Source organism: Balaenoptera borealis (assembly GCF_965194805.1).
Source record: "Balaenoptera borealis genome assembly, chromosome: 3".
Classification (NCBI taxonomy): domain Eukaryota; kingdom Metazoa; phylum Chordata; class Mammalia; order Artiodactyla; family Balaenopteridae; genus Balaenoptera; species Balaenoptera borealis.
This window is the reverse complement of record NC_138866.1, coordinates 27,425,525-27,442,752: the sequence shown is the minus strand read 5'-3', so window position 1 is coordinate 27,442,752 and position 17,228 is coordinate 27,425,525. Positions and strand designations below refer to the sequence as shown.

Below are 17,228 nucleotides of genomic sequence, written 5' to 3'. Positions count from 1 at the left end.
CTTGTACAGTAGTTGGAGGTGCTCTGACCTGACTGAGGGAGTGTAGCGGAAGGAACACAGACTTGGGAGCGGGCTCCACCAGGCTCTGGCCAGGTCCTGTCATTTCCCTTTTTGAATTCCAGTTTTCTCAGGAGCCACCATCTGTTGAAGAGGTCATGGTGAGGGTTAGGTCCACTCTACTGCACCACCCCCAGGCACCATGACCCTCTTCGAAGACGTCTTTTCCTGTTTTACTTCCCACGGAGCCCAGTGCCGCCACTTTCCGGGGGGCTCACAGCTGCTCTGCTGGGTACAGGCTGGCGTGCTGTTCACTACCAGCCCTGCTTCCTCCTTCCTAGCAGGATCCAAGCACACTCTTGGTTATCATGGAGCTTGCTCTGGAGGAACCCTCCCATCTCCCCATCCCCTCTCATTGCGTTAATGAGGCAAGGACACCAGAGGCAACAGCAGGCTTTATTGGAGTCGGAGTGGAGGGACGTGGGCAAGCCCCGGGGAGAGCCAGGACCTTCCAAAGGCTGCACCTCCCACGTCCCCCAGACGCGTCCAGAGGGCCTGAGGAGCGTCGTGCCATCCCCACAACAGGTCCCCAGCCCCAGAGTTAGAGCTGGGCCTTCACAGCCAGACTGGAGGGTGGTGTCAGAGGCGCCACCTGGTGGTGTCGGAGACGCAGGCGGGAAGGAGTTGGCGGAGATCTGTGGAAGTTTGTCTTAGATGCCACACCCCAGTGACAGGGTGAGTCCTGAGAGGAAGAAGGCCCCCAAATCTGGGCAGGGAATTGTCTTTGGGGATAACTACTTACCCCAGTTCTGCCGAGACCAGAAACATTTTGCTTCCGGCTAAAAGCTTGGGCAATCATTCCATGTGTTTTGTGGTTTCATTTCAAAAGGAGATGAAGTCACAGTGGGCAGTGGATTGAGTGGACCCTCAAGACTAAAATGCAAAATGGTAAACACGACGAACGTCCGAGAAGGGAGTCCTCGTGGGTACAACTTTTCTTCAAGTGGCTTCAGCCTGGAGACTGAATGGCGGTCTCCCCTCAGACCCATGGGGCAGGTTTTCCTTTCTCTCCACATGGGTGGGCTAGCCAGGGAAGGGAGCTCTGTTTCCAAAATTTCTCTAAGTGGCAGAGCTGTGCCTTCCTCTCTCCCCTCATTCCTCTTTATCCTTATTTTCCTCCCCTCCTTTCCTTTTGCTCTCCAAAGTCTGTAATCACAAGATAAGGGGCATGGTCAGGAGGGGGGAATGGGTTGTCCTGTCCCATTCCCTCACCCCACCCCATGCCCACTACAGACTTCTTCCCTGCTTCCCCAGCCTCCCGAACCCCTGCAAAAGTAGCCTCTGGTGGAAGAGGCCCACTAGTTGCATGGTTAAGATGACCAGCCAGGGCAGTCCTGGTTTGGGACTAGTATCCTGAGATGAGTCTCCAGAGACATTCCGAGTGGGGCACATGGCAGATAATGAGTCACAAAATTTCACGGCTCAGCAGGTGGTCAGTAGCTCAGAGCTAATGCAAAGGAAGGCACCTTTTAACATGGTAGGTCCAAGTTCAAGTACAGGGTGTGCACTCAGCCGGTGACTGTTGACTGATGGGTGGAGGGGTTCAAGCTGCCTAACAGGCTGAGATCTCTCTTTCCCTCCCGCTCAGCACCGTCTAGGAAGGGTTTCTCCAGGACGTGGCTGGGGGACTCCGTAGGCCCTTCCTGGTCAGTGAAGAGACTTCTGAGGCCCAAGGGAGGGGCCTGACCAGGAAAGGCAAGCTGCCTTTCATTCTTTGCCCGAGAGCCGCTGATTAGAAGGGCCAGCTCTGGGTGGCAGGCAAAGAGAAGAGAGGAGATCCAGACCAGTCCAGCTGTTTCCATCGCCTACTCCACCCCCTCCGGTTACCCCACCAGTTTGCTCCACTGGATGGTACTGAAAAAGGGGTGGGACTTGAGTTTGTTGACACCGCCTCCTCCAGCGCCCAGTCGCCCGGCAGGATCAAACTGCAGCAGCTGTGGAGAAAGGCCCAGTCAGCACTGGGCAGGCCTTCCCAGCCCCTCTGCTCCCTGCCAGCTCGGCCCACAGAACCCCCAGGGTTACCCTGGGGGGGACATTGGTGTTTGGCCACCAACATATAGAAATTTGTTGTCCCCATTAACCTCCTGCACCCACATCAGACACCTAATACACTGGGCGGCTTGTTCACACACAGGGCTCTGTCCTCCCTTCTGTCCACCCTCAGGCCAAAGAAGCCGCCTCCTCTGGGCCGGCCGCACCTCACCTCAGTCAGCAGGGAGGCTGCGGGGCGACTGAGCCACTCGGGCAGCTGGAGCTGGGTGTGGGGTTGGATTCCTGAGGGGTGGCTCTGGGACAGCGCCTGGGAAGACACACGGGGGCGACCCCAGGAGAGTCTGTACGCTCCAGTGGCGGCCAGGATTTTATTTTTTTCCCCCTGTGTCACATCTCACGGGGATGATGATGATGCAGATCGTTGCCTTTTGCTTTGCATCTACCGCGTGTCAGGCTGTGGAAGATGCCTGAGACCCATTATCCGTAATTTCCACAACAACCTTCAGAGTAAGTACTAGTACCCCCATTTTAAAGACAAGAAGCAGGCTCAGAGAGGTCAAGGGATTTGTGCTGAGTTCAGGGTTTGAACCCAGGTCCCTCTGGCTCCAAGCTTGCTAGAAACATCGGTCTTGCGTTGCAATCAGGGCAGGCACTCTATCAGGAATAGCACCGAAACTTGTCTCCTTACAGAAAAAAAATTTCCATGGGCGACTCATTTGACATGGCGTGCTACTGTCAGGGCCAAGGCAGGGCTGTGGCGAGGGAAGAAGGCAGGACCTGTCTGTGCTCCAGAAGGGTGCAGCTGGGGGGAGCAGAGAGGTCTGTCTGGAGGTCAGGAAGAGAGGCAAGAAGCGACCAGGAGGAAGGCCAGGAGCCCTGATCTGGAGAGGTGGTGGGAGGCCAAGAGGAGAGAACCACTCTGTGGGGCTGTGTGCAGCCAGGGCTCTCAAAGGCCCTGGCTACAGGACCAAACCAGGAGGGAGCCAGGAGGGACCGGTCAGATCTGGACTTCCGGTCACACTGCATCCACTCGGGCATTTCCTGCTCAAATGCAGTTTGGCCTCTCCCTGCTGCCTGACCTAACCAGCCCCAGGTGTGGCGTTGAGCTCACGAGGGAGGATGGGGGGCGGAGGCCACCATCCTGAGCAAGGGTGCTTGCCAGGGGAACTTTAAGCTCTGGGTTGACCCAGGCTGGACAGGGCAGCTGCCAGCCTGGGATGAAGGAGGTCCTCTCTCTGGTCTTCCAGCCGAAGTCTGGGGGTTATAGCTCTGAAGGGTGTGGATGCGGGGAGCTAGCAGCGGGGAGAGGAGGCTTGGGGGATGATCCAGTGGCCTTCTAAGTGAAAGGGCTGTGTCAAACTCCACCCTCCCTCCAGATCCAGGCCCAGGCGCTCTCTTCCAGAAACCTTCCCTGATCATCCTGACTCAACTCCCACTGAGTTGACAGTCTCCCTAGCTATAGCCACTCATCTGGCAGCGGTGCAAAGTGTGGCCATGGCCTGGGTGGGAGTGGCTTCCTTGGTCTCTCATGGCCTCGGCGGTGGAGGCGGGAGCTGTGCTGGCAGAACACTGGGCCCGACGGCCAGGTCTCGGGGACCCCGGCAGGCTCTGCCCCAACACCGACTGGCTGGACTAACCGCAGCCCCTCCTACATTCAGTGACAGCCACCGGGCCCCACAGGCTGCCCACACACCGCTCACCGTTCCCGTCAGCAGTTCATACAGCAGAGACCCAAAGCTCCACCAGTCGCAGGCTTCAGTCAGCTCAGAAATCCCACCCACCTCTGAGGGAACAAGAACATACGTGTCTCAGCCTCGCCCGCCCAAGGAGGCGGGTCTCCCCTCCACTCACCCTACCCAGATGCCCCAGTTCCCTCCGTCATCCTCAGTCCCCTGGCTCAACCCACACCCAAGGGCTACCCCCTACCCCTTCCCTTCTTGCCTGGGGCGCTGTAGAGTTTGTCCAAAGCCTCCCTGCAGCACTGGGGCTCCACCTCTGACCACTGGCCAAAATACGTGAGCCGGATGTGGCCTTGTCACGCAGTGCGTGCAGGGAGGAATAAAGGGGACAGAAATTGCTATGAGTCGTCTTGGAGCGGCAGGCGTGAGGCGGGGGACTCCAGCGCTTCTCCCAACAGCCACAAGGCAGGGGCCAGTGGCTGCGCTGGGCAGAAGCTCCCTAGGGGCCCGGCCCCCCCGAGGCCCCGAAACAACCTGGTCTTCACGGGAGCCTTGCCCTGAGCTCATCGAGGGAAAGGGTTTGTTTCCCAAGCTCAACCCTGGCCAACCAGGCTCAGCAGAGTCCTTCCTGAAAAGGCCGGGGAGGGGAGGCAAGGGAAGAAGCAGATAACCTCTGCATCCTCCTGACTTTGGGGAAATTTCCTTCTCTGTCTTGAGGCTTCGGGGGCCTCCCGCCGGAGGGGTGGGGTAGGGTGAGGGCCCACTCTTCTCCCCCTGGGCCCAGGGCTCCTACCTGCCTGGTCCAGGAGCAGGTTCCGGGGATTGAGGTCCCGGCACAGCACCCCCTGCTCGTGCAGCGCCTCCAGGGCCACCAGCATCTCGGCCGCCCACTGCCTCACCTGCTCCTCCCTCACACTCCAGGCGGCCCCACCGGTTGAGGGGCGGCTCTGACCTCTGCCTCGGCCACAGCCCCCCAGCACCCGGCCGGCCCCTGCGCGAACCCAAGGGAGCCCCCGAGGGGGCCCCGGATCAGAGCTCTGGCCGGGCCCCCGCCTGGCTTGGTGGTGCAGGTGGCCACCTGGGGCCTTTGGAAGGTCCCAGGAGCAGGAAGGGCTGGTCCCGGCTGAGGGTTCACCTTCAGCCTCTCTCTGGGGTCTGATGGCTGTGGCCCCCCTGGCCGGGGTAAGGCTCTGAGAAGTCCGGGGAGGCTCCAGGGGGATTCCGTCCTGCAGGCAGGTGTGGCCAGGCGGGAGGCGAGCTGGGATCCCGAGGCTGAGGCGGGAGTTGAGCTGAGCCTTCATCCTCTCCAGGCTGGAGCCAGACCTAGTCCCAGACTGTTGGAGGCACGGCTGGGAGAGCAGGTGGGACCACAGAGTGCCTCCTGGGCGTGCAGAGGGTGCAGCAAGCATGGGGACGGGGAGTGAAAGAGCGTGGAGCCCAGGTCCCTGTCCCACTCCTGCCACCCCCCGCCCCCCATCTTGGGCACGGACCCTTTGCCTTCCAGGTCCTCACCTCTGCTCCCTCCCCTCCCTCAGCCTAGGATGCCCTCTCCCCTCCTCTCCACCCACCTAAAGCGGCCCCAGCCTCACAACCTGGCACAAAATAGGTGCTTAACCCCTAAGGAGATGTAAATTATTCTTAATGTCCTTGGTCTAGGTGGTGGGTTCGCCAGTGTTCAATGTATTATAATTTTTTTTTAAGGGAGAAAAGTGTAATGAAGTTTAAGTAAGTAAAATAAAAACAAGGCCAGGCATGGACCTGCGATGACTGTATGTCATGACCCAGAGATGTGCACCTCATTTTAAAAAAATCATAGCTGATCAATAAATATCTGCTACGTGACCCAGTTCCTGTCCTTACAGCTTCAGCACCATCACCCCATGGGGCTACTCCGAGGGGTGGGCACAGACTAGAAAAGTGAAAAGAGCCAAGACTGGAGGAGAGGGTGACAAAGGGGACATCTGCATAAATGCCCTCTCACCCGCCCAAGATGTGAACATCCTCCCAGGACGTCCCCTGCCCCCCTGGCACCACACAGAAGCCCCCAGCAGCCATCATCCTCCAGGAAGGCTGGGTCCCCTGGTCTGTGCTGGGCATCTGGGTTCGGCAGTTTAAGAGGATGAGACAGGACGACATCCCAAAGGCCTGAGGAGCTGACAGGGCCCCCTCACCTTGCACATGCTCCAGGTGCAGGAAGATGGAGTCCTCGCTCACAAAATACCGCAGCAGCTTGGTCATGTAGGGGACGCCGTGTGGGATGATGGTCAGCCGCTCCCGGCTCACCGCGTGGCACCTGGACAGGCTCTGGGGAGGGAGCAGAGCAGGCAGATCAGCTGGGGACCAGCCAGAGGCTGCTCTGCTCTTCAGGGGCAACCAGATGAAGGGTGAGAGCCACCCTGGAGAGCAGCTGCCTCCCCCCAGTTCCTAACCTGACCCTCAACCCTCTTTCCACCTTGGAAGGCAGGCCCTCCCGTCTCTGGTCCAAGGATGAGGTGGTGTGTGTGTGCGTGCGCACGTGCACATTTCTGGGAGGCAGGGTGCATGCTGGGGGCAGAACAAACAGCTGTTGGATTTGGAGGGAGTGTGGGTTTCCGATACAGCTTCTGGGTAGAGGTTCCCCAGGGGGTAGGGGTTTCCAAGAGCTCTGAGAAAGTCCAAAGGGGAATACAGAATGGCAGGGGGTTGGGCGGCACCTGCCTTCACCACGAAGGTCCCTCCAGTCGCTGGGTCCTGGACCAGCTGCACCTGCCGAGGTCCAGGAGGCACTAGTCAAGGCACATGCTACTTTCCGGGACTCCACGGCCCCAGCCCCAGCCTCCCAGGGTCCTCCAACAAGGCTGGGCTGGGAGGCCAGGCTTTGGTGGTGCAGAGTGTACCCCCCACCGCCAAACTGACATCGAACCTGTCCTGCTCATCCACCCTTGTTAGATCTGCAGGTCTTAGCTCAGGTACCACCTCCTCCAGGAAGCCTTCCCAACCCTCGTGTTAGGCTGGTGCTCCTAATCTGTCTCCAGTGCTCTCTGGGCTCACCCTATCACACTGTGTCTAATTTCCTGTCTCCCCGCTGGGCTGTGAGCTCCGAGAGGGCAGGGGCCACATGTCCAGCTCTGTACTCCCAGAGGCCTGCATAGGACAGGGAGGTAGTCAGTGCTTCCCACATGCATGGTGAGTGGTCCATCCTGTAGGGTCTGAGGGTGTCATGGCTGGAAGGGACCTCAGAGCCAGTCACCTTCTCTGATCTCTTATTTTACAGGTGAAGAAGCCAAGGCTCTGAGAATGTGGCCCCAGTGGTGCCTGAGACCATGTGGTCTTGGCATGCTCCTTCAGGTCTCATCCCCTGCCCCCCAGCCCCTTCTTTTAAATGGTCTTTCTTTCTGGAGGCTATCTTTGGAGGGCAGCCCACTCCTTCTCCTGTTGGTGTTGCTTGGAGGCAGTGGTCTGCCAATTGCTGGGCAGAGCCTTGTTTGGAGTTGGGCCCTAGACTCATCTCCATGGTGGGCAGGGGTGGACCCCAGCCATAGGAGAGGACACGCCAGGGGAGGAAGGCGGAAGATTCGGCCCAGATGAGGGGCACGTGGGGGGCAAGACCAGCACCCTGGTGTTGTGACTTCTTAGCCGTCAGCCTGCCCTGCACACGATCCCCGTAGTGGCACATGGGAACCAGACCCTGAGGCCAGGCCACTGGGCAGTGACGAAGGCTGCAGCCTAGGATTGGGGTTCAGATCTTGGGTGAGCGAATTGATCTTCTCATCTACCAAACAGGAATTACAAATGCCCATCCTCCCTTATCACTGGTTTGTTGAGGCCACCAATGGGAAGGCCCTTGGAGAATGTAAAGGCGGTGGGAATGTCAGTTACCACATTTGCCAAGTCACATGGCCTCTGTGAACCTTGGTCTTCTTCACTGCAAAATGGGTCATAGCAGTACCTCCTTCAGAAGGCCATTAGGGGGATTCTATTAAAGCAAGCAACTCAAGTATAGCAGCAGCCTGTGCCTGCCACATAACATGCTCTCAATAGTCTATAGTGACGATTATTAATATCATCACAGGGAAACCCCACACTGGCTATACAGCATTTACTCTGTACTAAGGGCTTTATCTAGGTCATTTAGTTTTATTCTCCAGCCCTACCAGGTGAGCATTACTAGTGACTCATTTTACTGATGAAGAAATTGAGGTTCAGAGAGGTTATGTTGCCTACGGTCCCCCTGCTAAAAAGTGGTAGAGCCAAGATGTGAATCCAGACAGGCTGATCCCGGAGCCCTGGAGACATAACTGCAAATAGGGGCACAGCCAGGTGACCTGGCGCATGCCTTCCCCTCTGGGCCTCAGTTTCCCCATCATCAGTGAGATGAAGGTGTTGGCCTCTGAGCACAGGGGCAGCAGGAGTGAGGCATCCCTTCTGACCACTAGAGGTCTCTCCTCCAACAGCCAGAGACGGAGTCCAGCCTAGTCCCGGCTCCTTGGCCAAATTTACGCAAAGCTTGAAAAAGAAAGAAAGAGAACTCTGGGGTCATTTAGGATAATACAGTTTCCCACAAGTGCTGACACCCCGGATAATTCCCCACTGCCACTTGCCAAGTGGGATTCCCCTCCACCTTGTCTTGTCTTGGGCAAGTCTTCTCGTTTACAGGGTACAAAAAAACAGCAGTGAAGGTCGGGGAGGCCAGAAATAAAACTTGGTCAGTATGTTGAAACAAGTGTGTTAAGAAAGAGAAGAAAAAAATATATATATACACACACATCTATCAAGAAAGAATTAGACCAAACCATGAACAGTGATTATCTTGGAATTAGATAGGATGGTGGAGATTTTTTTTTTCTTTTCTGTTCTAAACTCCTTTCTCTTTCATGATATTTCAAAAGGGTAGAAAAGGGAGCATTTTCCCATTAAACCAAGCAAATAAAAAAATCCCCTTCCTCTTTTGCTCTGTGCTATAGAGCACTAGTTTGTCCCTTGACCTCTATGAACCGCAGTTACATTCTCTGTAAGACAATGATTAAAATGCAGCACTGTCCAGGGACTTCCCTGGTGGTCCAGTGGGTAAGAAAGACTTGGTGCTCCCAAGGCAGGGGGCCTGGGTTCGATCCCTGGTCGGGGAACTAGATCCCACAACTAAGAGTCCGCATGCCACAACTAAGAAGTCCACATGCCGCAACTAAGACCTGGCACAGCCAAAATAAATAAATACATAAATACCTTTAAAAAAATGCAGCACTGTCCAGTAGGACTTTCTGCCATGATGGAAATATTATATATCTGCACTGTCCATTAGAAGCCATTAGCCACATGTGGCTATCAAGCCCTTGAAAGGTGGCTGGTGCCACTGAGAAATAGAATACTTAATTTTAATTAATTTTTATTAAAATAGTCTTATGTGGCTGGTGACTACTGTATCGGACTGCACAGTATAACCCTTTTTCTCCCCAGGGTGGCCGAGTGGGTTTAATGCAACAGCTTGGCAAACTAGAATGGGCCTTAACGAATGTCAGGTGAGTATTGCTATCAGGAAGGTGGAAGGCAGTTCTGGTGAAGGGTGCCTGCCCTCATCTTTTTAAAAAGGGAAATCTCGGGCTTCCCTGGTGGCGCAGTGGTTAAGAATCCACCTGCCAATGCAAGAGACATGGGTTTGAGCCCTGGTCCGGGAAGATCCCACATGCCGCAGAGCAACTAAGCTTGTGCGCCACAACTACTGAGCCTGAGCTCTAGAGCCTTCGAGCCACATCTACTGAAGCCTGCGTGCCTAGAGCCCGTGCTCCACAACACGAGAAGCCACCGCAATGAGAAGCCTGCGCACAGCAACGAAGACCCAATGCAGCCATAAGTAAATAAATAAATAAATAAATAAATTTTAAAAAATAAAAAGGGAAATCTCTTTTTTAAAAATAAAACCCACTGAGTTCTCGGGATTCGGGGACAATGAAAGCTTTGGTGAAACACATTAACCCTTTCTTTTAAAATGTCCACAGTATCAATTATTAGAGAAACGCAAATCAAAACTACAATGAGGTATCACCTCACACCACTTAGAATGGGCATCATCAGAAAATCTACAGACAACAAATGCTGGAGAGGATGTGGAGAAAAGGGAACCCTCTTGCACTGTTGGTGGGAATGTAAATTGATACAGCCACTATGGAGAACAATATGGAGGTTCCTTAAAAAACTAAAAATAGAATTACCGTATGACCCAGCAATCCCACTACTGGGCATATACCCAGAGAAAACTGCAATTCAAAAATACACATGTACCCCAATGTTCATTGCAGCACTATTTACAATAGCCAGGTCATGGAAGCAACCTAAATGCCCATCGACAGACGAATGGATAAAGAAGGTGTGGTACATATATACAATGGAATATTACTCAGCCATAAAAAGGAACGAAATTGAGTCATTTGTTGAGACGTGGATGGATCTAGAGACTGTCATACAGAGTGAAGTAAGTCAGAAAGAGAAAAACAAATATCGTATATTAACGCATGTATGTGGAACCTAGAAAAATGGTACAGATGAACCAGTTTGCAGGGCAGAAGTTGAGACACAGATGTAGAGAACAAACGTATGGACACCAAAGGGGGAAAACTGCGGTGGGGTGGGGATGGTGGTGTGCTGAATTGGGCGATTGGGATTGACATGTATACAGTGATGTGTATAAAATTGATGACTGATAAAAATAAATAAAAAAAATAAAATAAAATAAAATGTCCACAGTATCAAGGCCAGGAGGACTCCTCCTGGAGCAAACAAATCCAGAAGTTTCAAGCAGGTTCTCAAGCACTAAGGTCCACAGGGGCTGGGCATGTGAGCCAATGGGCAGGATGAGAAAGGGGCAGACGGAGGGCAGGTGCCCCATTAAATCGGGCAGCCCGTCCTCTGCTCCGGCTGACACGAATGTGAGCCAGCATTTCCAGATCTTCTGATTTCTCAGGATAAGTAGGAAATCTGGACTTCTCTATGAAACCTGCCAATTTTTAAATGCTGATAACTAACAATAATTCAAAAAACACCCCTGTGTTTGAGCCAAAAACACAGAAGTGACTTGGCTGGTCTTCTCTTTCTTCCCCATCCCTAACTCAGGGCCTGGCTCCTGGACAAAGCTCAGCAAACAGGCAGCATTGTCTCCCAAGCCCCCCAGGCTTCCCAAAAGCAGACCCTGGCTCTCCTGGCCAGCTGCCTGCCTAGTCCTTGATCCACCCTCCTTGCTGTTCCCTGCCACCCCCTACCCCTGCCAGTATCTCTTCGGCCCCGAGGGACCCCCCGCTCCCCAGCCCCTTTAACCCTCACAATGGGGTGTTTCTGGGGGCACTCAAGGCTTCCTGAGCTGGGCCCTCTGCTCCCCCCGAGTCTGCGAGCTGCTGCAGGCTGGAACTGCCCTCCCACCTGCCTGCCCAGATCTGCCTGGGCAGAGCTGTGGTATGGAATGTGGTGATACTCATCCAGGCCTGGCTGCAAGGACCTGGGCCCAGTGGCCCCAACAACTCTCCTAATTTGGGGAGATTGGTGTTCCTGGCTTGGGAATGACTCAGAAAAAGGAAGCAGGATTTTAGGAGGGAGGTGGAGTAGGTAAATTGAGTGCCCAAGAAAGTATATAAAAAGAAAGAAAAGAGGGCACTCTCAAGACAGAATGGCTGGGCTTGGCCTGAATTTCTAATTCTCATATGCACAGGCCTCAGAATATGGGATTCCAAAAATGCTTTGCACATGTGTGTCCGGGGTTAAATTCAAATTCGGGGAATTCTGTCACAGACCTCCCTCTTGGAGATTCACTGTGTACATCTGCATCCTAAAAGCTTGAAACTTCCTATACTTAAAAAACTGAAGTAATGTAACTTTAACTCACTGTTTCCAAAACTTATTTGACCCAGAAGGCCTCTCTCCAAAACACCACTGGTTCAGTGGGATCCCACACGGGGAAACAGTGGTGGCTGTCACCTCCTCGGCCTGCCTGTGGGAGCGGCCGAGCCACGTGGACCCGCGCAGTGGGAGGGAAGGGCTGGGCAGATGGAAGCTGGCTGGGCCTTGGCTGACAGACTGGGGCCTGTTCCAGGGACCTGGGAGCAGCAGCTGGAGCAAGGCCGGGATGGGAAGCCTGCTCGCCGACACGCTCTCGTCATTCGCCTTCACGGCCATCAAACTTTAGCGTGTGCCAGGCCTTTCCCCCGAATCCTTTCACTTTAGTTCCCACATCACGCTGGGTGGGGTGGGGTGGGGTGGGTGGGAGGATCCTTACCCCACTTCCAGATGAGGAAACCAGCGCCCAGACAGGGAAAGGAGCTCGCCTGTGGCCACACGGTGCCAGCCCAGTCGGCACTTCACCCTCGGTATGTCGGGGAGCACACACCACTCCCCTTCTCTCTGCGGGCTCCCAGACCCGTCCAAATCCCCCGTGAGTGTTTTAAATTACAGGTCCCTGGGCTCAACCCTAGAAGTTCTGACTCAGTGGGTTTGGGATGGGGCCCGGGCATCTGTATTTTTAGGAAGCTCCCCCAGGGGATTCTGATAAACAGCCAGTTTGAGGGAAAAAAATGCTTTAGCAAATATTCAGGTATCCCTGGGCTGGGGCAGAGAGCGATCAAATATTGGGTCAAATCTCATTTGACCCAACTTGTCTGTCCTTCTGATGAGTGTCCCAGGTTCAGGTTTGGCTGTCAGCTCCTATCTTCCTGGCTGCCCTGAATTAAGGGAAAAGATCCTAGATGGGGTCAGGATGAGGGGTGGCCGGAGGAGCCAGGAGAGAAACGGCAGAGCTGCCAAGGCCCTGGACAAGGCACCAGCCCGCTTCGACCGTCCGCAGAACGGGTTTCTGGAGATAAGCGCACTCCCGCCGCAGGAACCTCTGGGCTGTGCTAGGTGGGGAGACTCCTGGCTGCAGCCCTGGGGAAGTGGAAGTGGGGCAGGCAGGGCAGCGCGGGCTGGCTGGGCGCCCCTGTGGCTTCTGTCTTGAATCGCTGAGGGAGTGGCTTTCTGCGTCTGAGCTGGCGGGCTGTGGAGAGGAGCTGCGCGCCTCTGCTTTTTCCTCACGTTTTCCTTTCCAGGGCTGACTGGTGCGGGCTGGGGTGGAGGAGGGGTGGGGGACCGCCGCAGCCGCTCTCCTCCCCTTGGACCCTCTGACCCCTTTCCAACACCTGCCCCTCCCAGTGATACACAACACCTCCCCCCACACCTTGGGCGGTGCTCACTCACCTTCTCGATGACCGCGACCACCTTGCAGCCCCTCAGCTGCTCTAGGGCAGAGCTCAGTGTGCGGATGGGCCGCAGCCTCAGGCTGCTAAAACCCTGCAGAGGCAGAAGAGAGCCACGTAGCGGCCTCAGGGTGAGTCCTCCTCAGCCACGGCCTTCTCACCAGGCAGTGGGCAGGGCCCCGGCTGCCAGGAGAGCAGTGGCCACAGAGGGCAGGACCGGGGTACAGGCAGGGCCCACCTCACAGGGACAGACTGAGCAGAGAAGCTGGCCTTGGTCCAGGGTGGCCAGGCCACCCTCTCAGCTCGGTCCCCACCTAGCCCTCCTCCCAGGCCCAGGGAGTTCTCAGGGCTTCAGAAACCCCCTCTCAAAAGCCCCGTCCACAGGAGGCAGATGCTCCCGGGGAGGGGGGAAATAACCTGGGAACATGTGCATCTTGGGGAACACGCCTCGAAGACCAGGGCATGTGGCCCAGGCACCTGCTTTGGGGGAAGCAGCTTACAAGGTGCAGCAGGCCTAGAAGGGGTGTGTATGTGCACACCTGTGGGCTTGAGAAGTGTGCGTGCATTTTCAACCCTTTCTGAGTGCCCACTGGGTCAAGAAAAGCCGTATGGGGAGAGGACTCTTGCACACTTATATATGCACATATTCATGTGTGTGTATGTGCACGTGGGTATTTGTGTCTGCTCCGAATACTCACTGCAGCCCAGCCAAACACAGAGAGATCTGGGAGCCTGAGTGTGCACATAGGTGAGCACGTGTACGGGCCATGCGTCAGGGTGGGGAGGTGTGTGTGTGTGTGTGTGTGTGTGTGTGTACTCTGTGAGGGCGTAAGACTGGACTGGAGATGATTCACTAAGCGTCTGAAAATGAATGAATTATGGAGAGTGTGGGATAGAGAGGAAGCCAGGAGGAGGAGGGCAGGAAGGCAGCCCTGGCACACACCAGCCGACCTGTGCTCTCCACCGTCTGCCTGCCGCCTGGGATGGCAGGCGACAGCTCCCTGGCCTGTGGGGTGAGGGCCTCAGCTCTCTCCCCTCAGAGCCCTCAGGCCTTTGGGGTCTCCTTACCGTGCCAGGGCTGGCTCCACTGCCCAGTGTCCTCTGCAGGTGGCAATTAAATATCTCCTCCGCCCGCCGCAGGTACTTGGTAATTTTCAGCTTTACAGCCTCACATCTCTCCTTGTTGGGGTCGACTGTGGGGAGAAGGGGTCCTCTCCTTGGGAGGACGCTGGGGTTTGGGCTCCCATTGCCCGCCCTCTGCCCTCCATAGGAGGTAGTGCCTATTTCTGATGCTGGTCAGTGGATTCTGACCCCACATCTGTTCTTGGGTCCTCCTCTGGATGGGAGACCAGCAGGGGAGGAGGAGGAGGGATGGTGGCAGGAGAGGTTGGGAACCACAGTCGCCACTCAGCCTACAGCACTTTACGTTTGGCACCTACTACCTCGCTGGCCACCATCACACCCTGGGAAGGGACGGAGTGTGGATTTCCATGTCCGTTTTTCCGAGTAGGAGACAGAAGCCCCCAGAGAACACACGTTCCTCTATCTCTGATGCCCAGTGTGAAAGAGGCCAGACTGGGGATCAGGACTGGAGGGTAAAGGAAGTCACTGGACAGGCATGAAGCCCAGGTGTTGAGAGGTCTCATCGGCGGGAGGGTAGGAAGCGTGAATTGGGGTCTGACTCCTACCCCCGGCCTGGCCACCAAGGCCCTCAGGGGTCTCCAAGTGGCCTCAGGGCCAGCCTCTCTCCCTACCTGGAAATGCCTCCCTTTTCCCTGAACAGGCCTCCCCTCTCACCTCCAGGCCTGTGCGGTTCTCTCTCTGGAGCCCCACCCAGCCCTTCAACTGGACAACATGCCCACCATTCTTCAGTACTCAGATTAGGGTTTTGACTTCTAGAAAATGCCCTATGCCAGCCTAGTCTGGCCTCAGTTTCCCTCTTCCCTCCCTTCACTTCCTCCTCATTGTTCTTGCCACCTGGGACTATAATAGTCCATCATCAGCTCATCAATCTCTGCCCGTTAGAATGCAAGCCCACAGAGGTCAGGACCCCAGCCCAGCTCCAGGGGCAGGCAAGCTTAGTGAGCCAAGCGCACAGCCTCTGGAGCCCACACTGTTCAAACCCCAGCTTTGCCACTTGAGAGCTGTGGAGTCTTAAGCAAGCTATTTAACTGCCCTGTGTCTCAGTTTCCTCATCTGGAAAACAGGAATAAAAATCATTCTTATATATTTGGAAGTACAGGCAAGAACATATACAGTGGTTTGTATTACTGTGAATGGGAAATGAATTGATACAGGTAAAGCCCTTAGACCAGCGCCTGGTGTATAGGAACCGTTCGATAAATGAGAGCTGTTATTATTGTCCTTTGCAGAGGCCCTGCAGGGCCCACACAGAGAGCCCTGCTCACCCAGCTCAGATGGACAGATGGCGGGATGAGCCCTTCATCACGGGCCTCCGTCCCTGCCCAGCCCCAGCCTCACCATTTACGCCTCGGAGCAGAACGTCCACGCCATTCTGGTAGTGGTTGAAGGCTGCCTCGTAGTCCTCACTGACGTCACGCTCCAGGGCCAGCCGGATCTGTGTGGCTGCATCCACCAGGTAGTCGCGCTTGGTCATGTCAGGTGCCCCTGGAGTGACCCGGTTGCGAATCTGCTCCAGGTACACTAGGATCTGGGACCGCACTCATGAGCAGGGCTCGGGGTCCAGGCCAGGGCCAGGGGGACACTCACAGGCCACCAGGCTCATGGCTGCCCTGGAGCAGGGACCTGGAATGAGCAGAGGCATTAGGGAGAATCCAGCTGGGAGTAACACCCCATCTGCACCCTGGTTTCCTCCACTGAGTATTGGGAAGACTAATACTCACGTCCAAGGGCTGGAGGGATCAGAGCTAATGTGGGTAATATCCCTCACTGAGCCAGATCTTTCCTAAGTGGTGGTAATAACAGAATAATAACATGCTTTGGGCTCTGGGTTTTTGGTTTTCAATTCAATTTCAGTTCAACAAGTATTTCTCGAGCACTTACTATGTGTTGAGCGCTGGAGAGAGCTGAGGATATGCCTGCAAAGGGCCTCTATACACATTAAACATGGAGGTCACACACTCCGAGGCTGAAGCCAGGGCCTGGGTCCCAAAGGCCATTCCTTATACTGTTCCCTCCATCCTGCCTGTTCTCCCCTCCCTGCTCCTCCCATGGGAATCTCATTTATCCTTCATGGTTCGGCTCCATGGCACCTCCTTGAACAGGATGGATTGCCCCTGCTTTATTTCATTTCCCTAGGTCCTGAGGTCAGTGTGGCCAGGGAGTGAGGACCCCCAAGGAGCCAGGCAGAGAGCCGGGCACAGGGCTTGGCCTTAAAGCCTGCGGGCAAATGAAATGACTGAGTGGCAGATTCAGTGCCACTCTGGGTGGAGTTAGAGGAATGAGGTCAGAGCCCAACCAGCCCTAGGAGGGGATGCCTCTGGCCTCCTGGCTCTGTCTCGGAGAAGGCCAGGAGGCCACGTGGCCGCCAAGGACCGTACAGCAGCCCCTCCCTGAGCAGTGCGTGATACAAGTGGCCACAGGGGTAAGAGCAGTGTCTTCAGGAAAGGAAAGGGCTCAGAGAGAGGCCAGCAGAGCTGCCTTTGCCCCTCACTGCAGCCTCTGCACCTTCGCTCTCTCAGGCCCCATTGGGAAGGGGCAGGGCCCAAATTGCCAACTCCAGGTCATTTCTGCCTCTGTGGAGAGAGGGAGGAGAGAACAGGATGGGGAGTGGGGCGGGGAGGAAAACCCACATCGTGAAGCCAGCGGGGAGCTGAACCCTGGCCAGGATGCGGCCAGGAGGTGGAGGGAGGGGGGAAGGGAAGCCGCACCCTCCCTACTCGGCCCAGTCACCAGGGACGTGCCGCTCTGAGTCCTGTGCTCAGAGGCACCAGGGCAGACAGGGCGGGCTGCTCTGTGTCAGGGCCCGGCTTCCGGGGCCACACGCCAGGCCGGGTCCTTCTGGGCAGAACCGCATAGGCGCGCCTGGACCCAGAAAGCGGCGCGTCCAACCCGCGAGTCCCCGGCACGCAAGGTGCACCGCCCCTCGGGGGTCGCCGAGGAAGGCGGGCTGGAGGAGTGAGAAGAGGGGGCATCCTCTCCTGGGGGAGGGGGGATGGAGGAGGAGCCGGGCAAACACCGTACCTGCCCGAGCCAGGAGCTCGGTCCTCGCGGCCAGACCCAGCCCTGCGGCCACTGCCCCTTCGCCCCCGCGGGGGACCTTGCACCGTGGGCGGCTGCTTTCAGCCCTCCACCCAGGTGCAGGGGTCTGGCCGGATGCAGCTCGGTCATT

At 56.0% G+C, this 17,228-nt stretch overlaps 1 protein-coding gene across 3 annotated transcripts; it reads right to left on the bottom strand.

Annotated features, from left to right (window-relative positions):
• Window positions 1-434: 434 nt before the first annotated feature.
• RPS6KL1 (ribosomal protein S6 kinase like 1) lies at window positions 435-17,228 on the bottom strand. Of its 3 annotated transcripts, none has more exons than XM_082383917.1 (14): window positions 17,081-17,217; window positions 15,781-16,632; window positions 15,398-15,682; window positions 13,985-14,109; window positions 12,918-13,010; window positions 8,007-8,213; window positions 6,422-6,473; window positions 6,181-6,272; window positions 5,900-6,032; window positions 4,522-5,109; window positions 3,991-4,080; window positions 3,750-3,832; window positions 2,261-2,356; window positions 435-1,991 (listed from the first exon to the last, which is right to left on the bottom strand). In XM_082383917.1, exons 3-14 carry the CDS (start codon window positions 15,531-15,533, stop codon window positions 1,881-1,883), a joined length of 1,806 nt encoding a protein of 601 aa, XP_082240043.1. In that variant the 5' UTR covers window positions 15,534-15,682; window positions 15,781-16,632; window positions 17,081-17,217; the 3' UTR covers window positions 435-1,880. The 3 variants fall into 3 exon arrangements, with proteins under 3 accessions (XP_082240043.1, XP_082240045.1, XP_082240044.1); XM_082383919.1 differs by having other exon boundaries at window positions 16,565-16,632; XM_082383918.1 differs by lacking the exon at window positions 15,781-16,632 and having other exon boundaries at window positions 17,081-17,228.

Bases quoted from the DNA above. Each gene is read 5' to 3' on its own strand.
- RPS6KL1 (XM_082383918.1), bottom strand. From the start codon at position 15,533: ATGACCAAGCGCGACTACCTGGTGGATGCAGCCACACAGATCCGGCTG. The intron at 6,033-6,180 runs GTGGAAAGAGGG...CTCCCTCCCCAG, and splicing joins GGGAGGGCCTGCCTTCCAAG to AGCCTGTCCAGGTGCCACGC. The intron at 1,992-2,260 runs GTGAGGTGCGGC...CTTTCTCCACAG, and splicing joins CAGCCTCCCTGCTGACTGAG to CTGCTGCAGTTTGATCCTGC.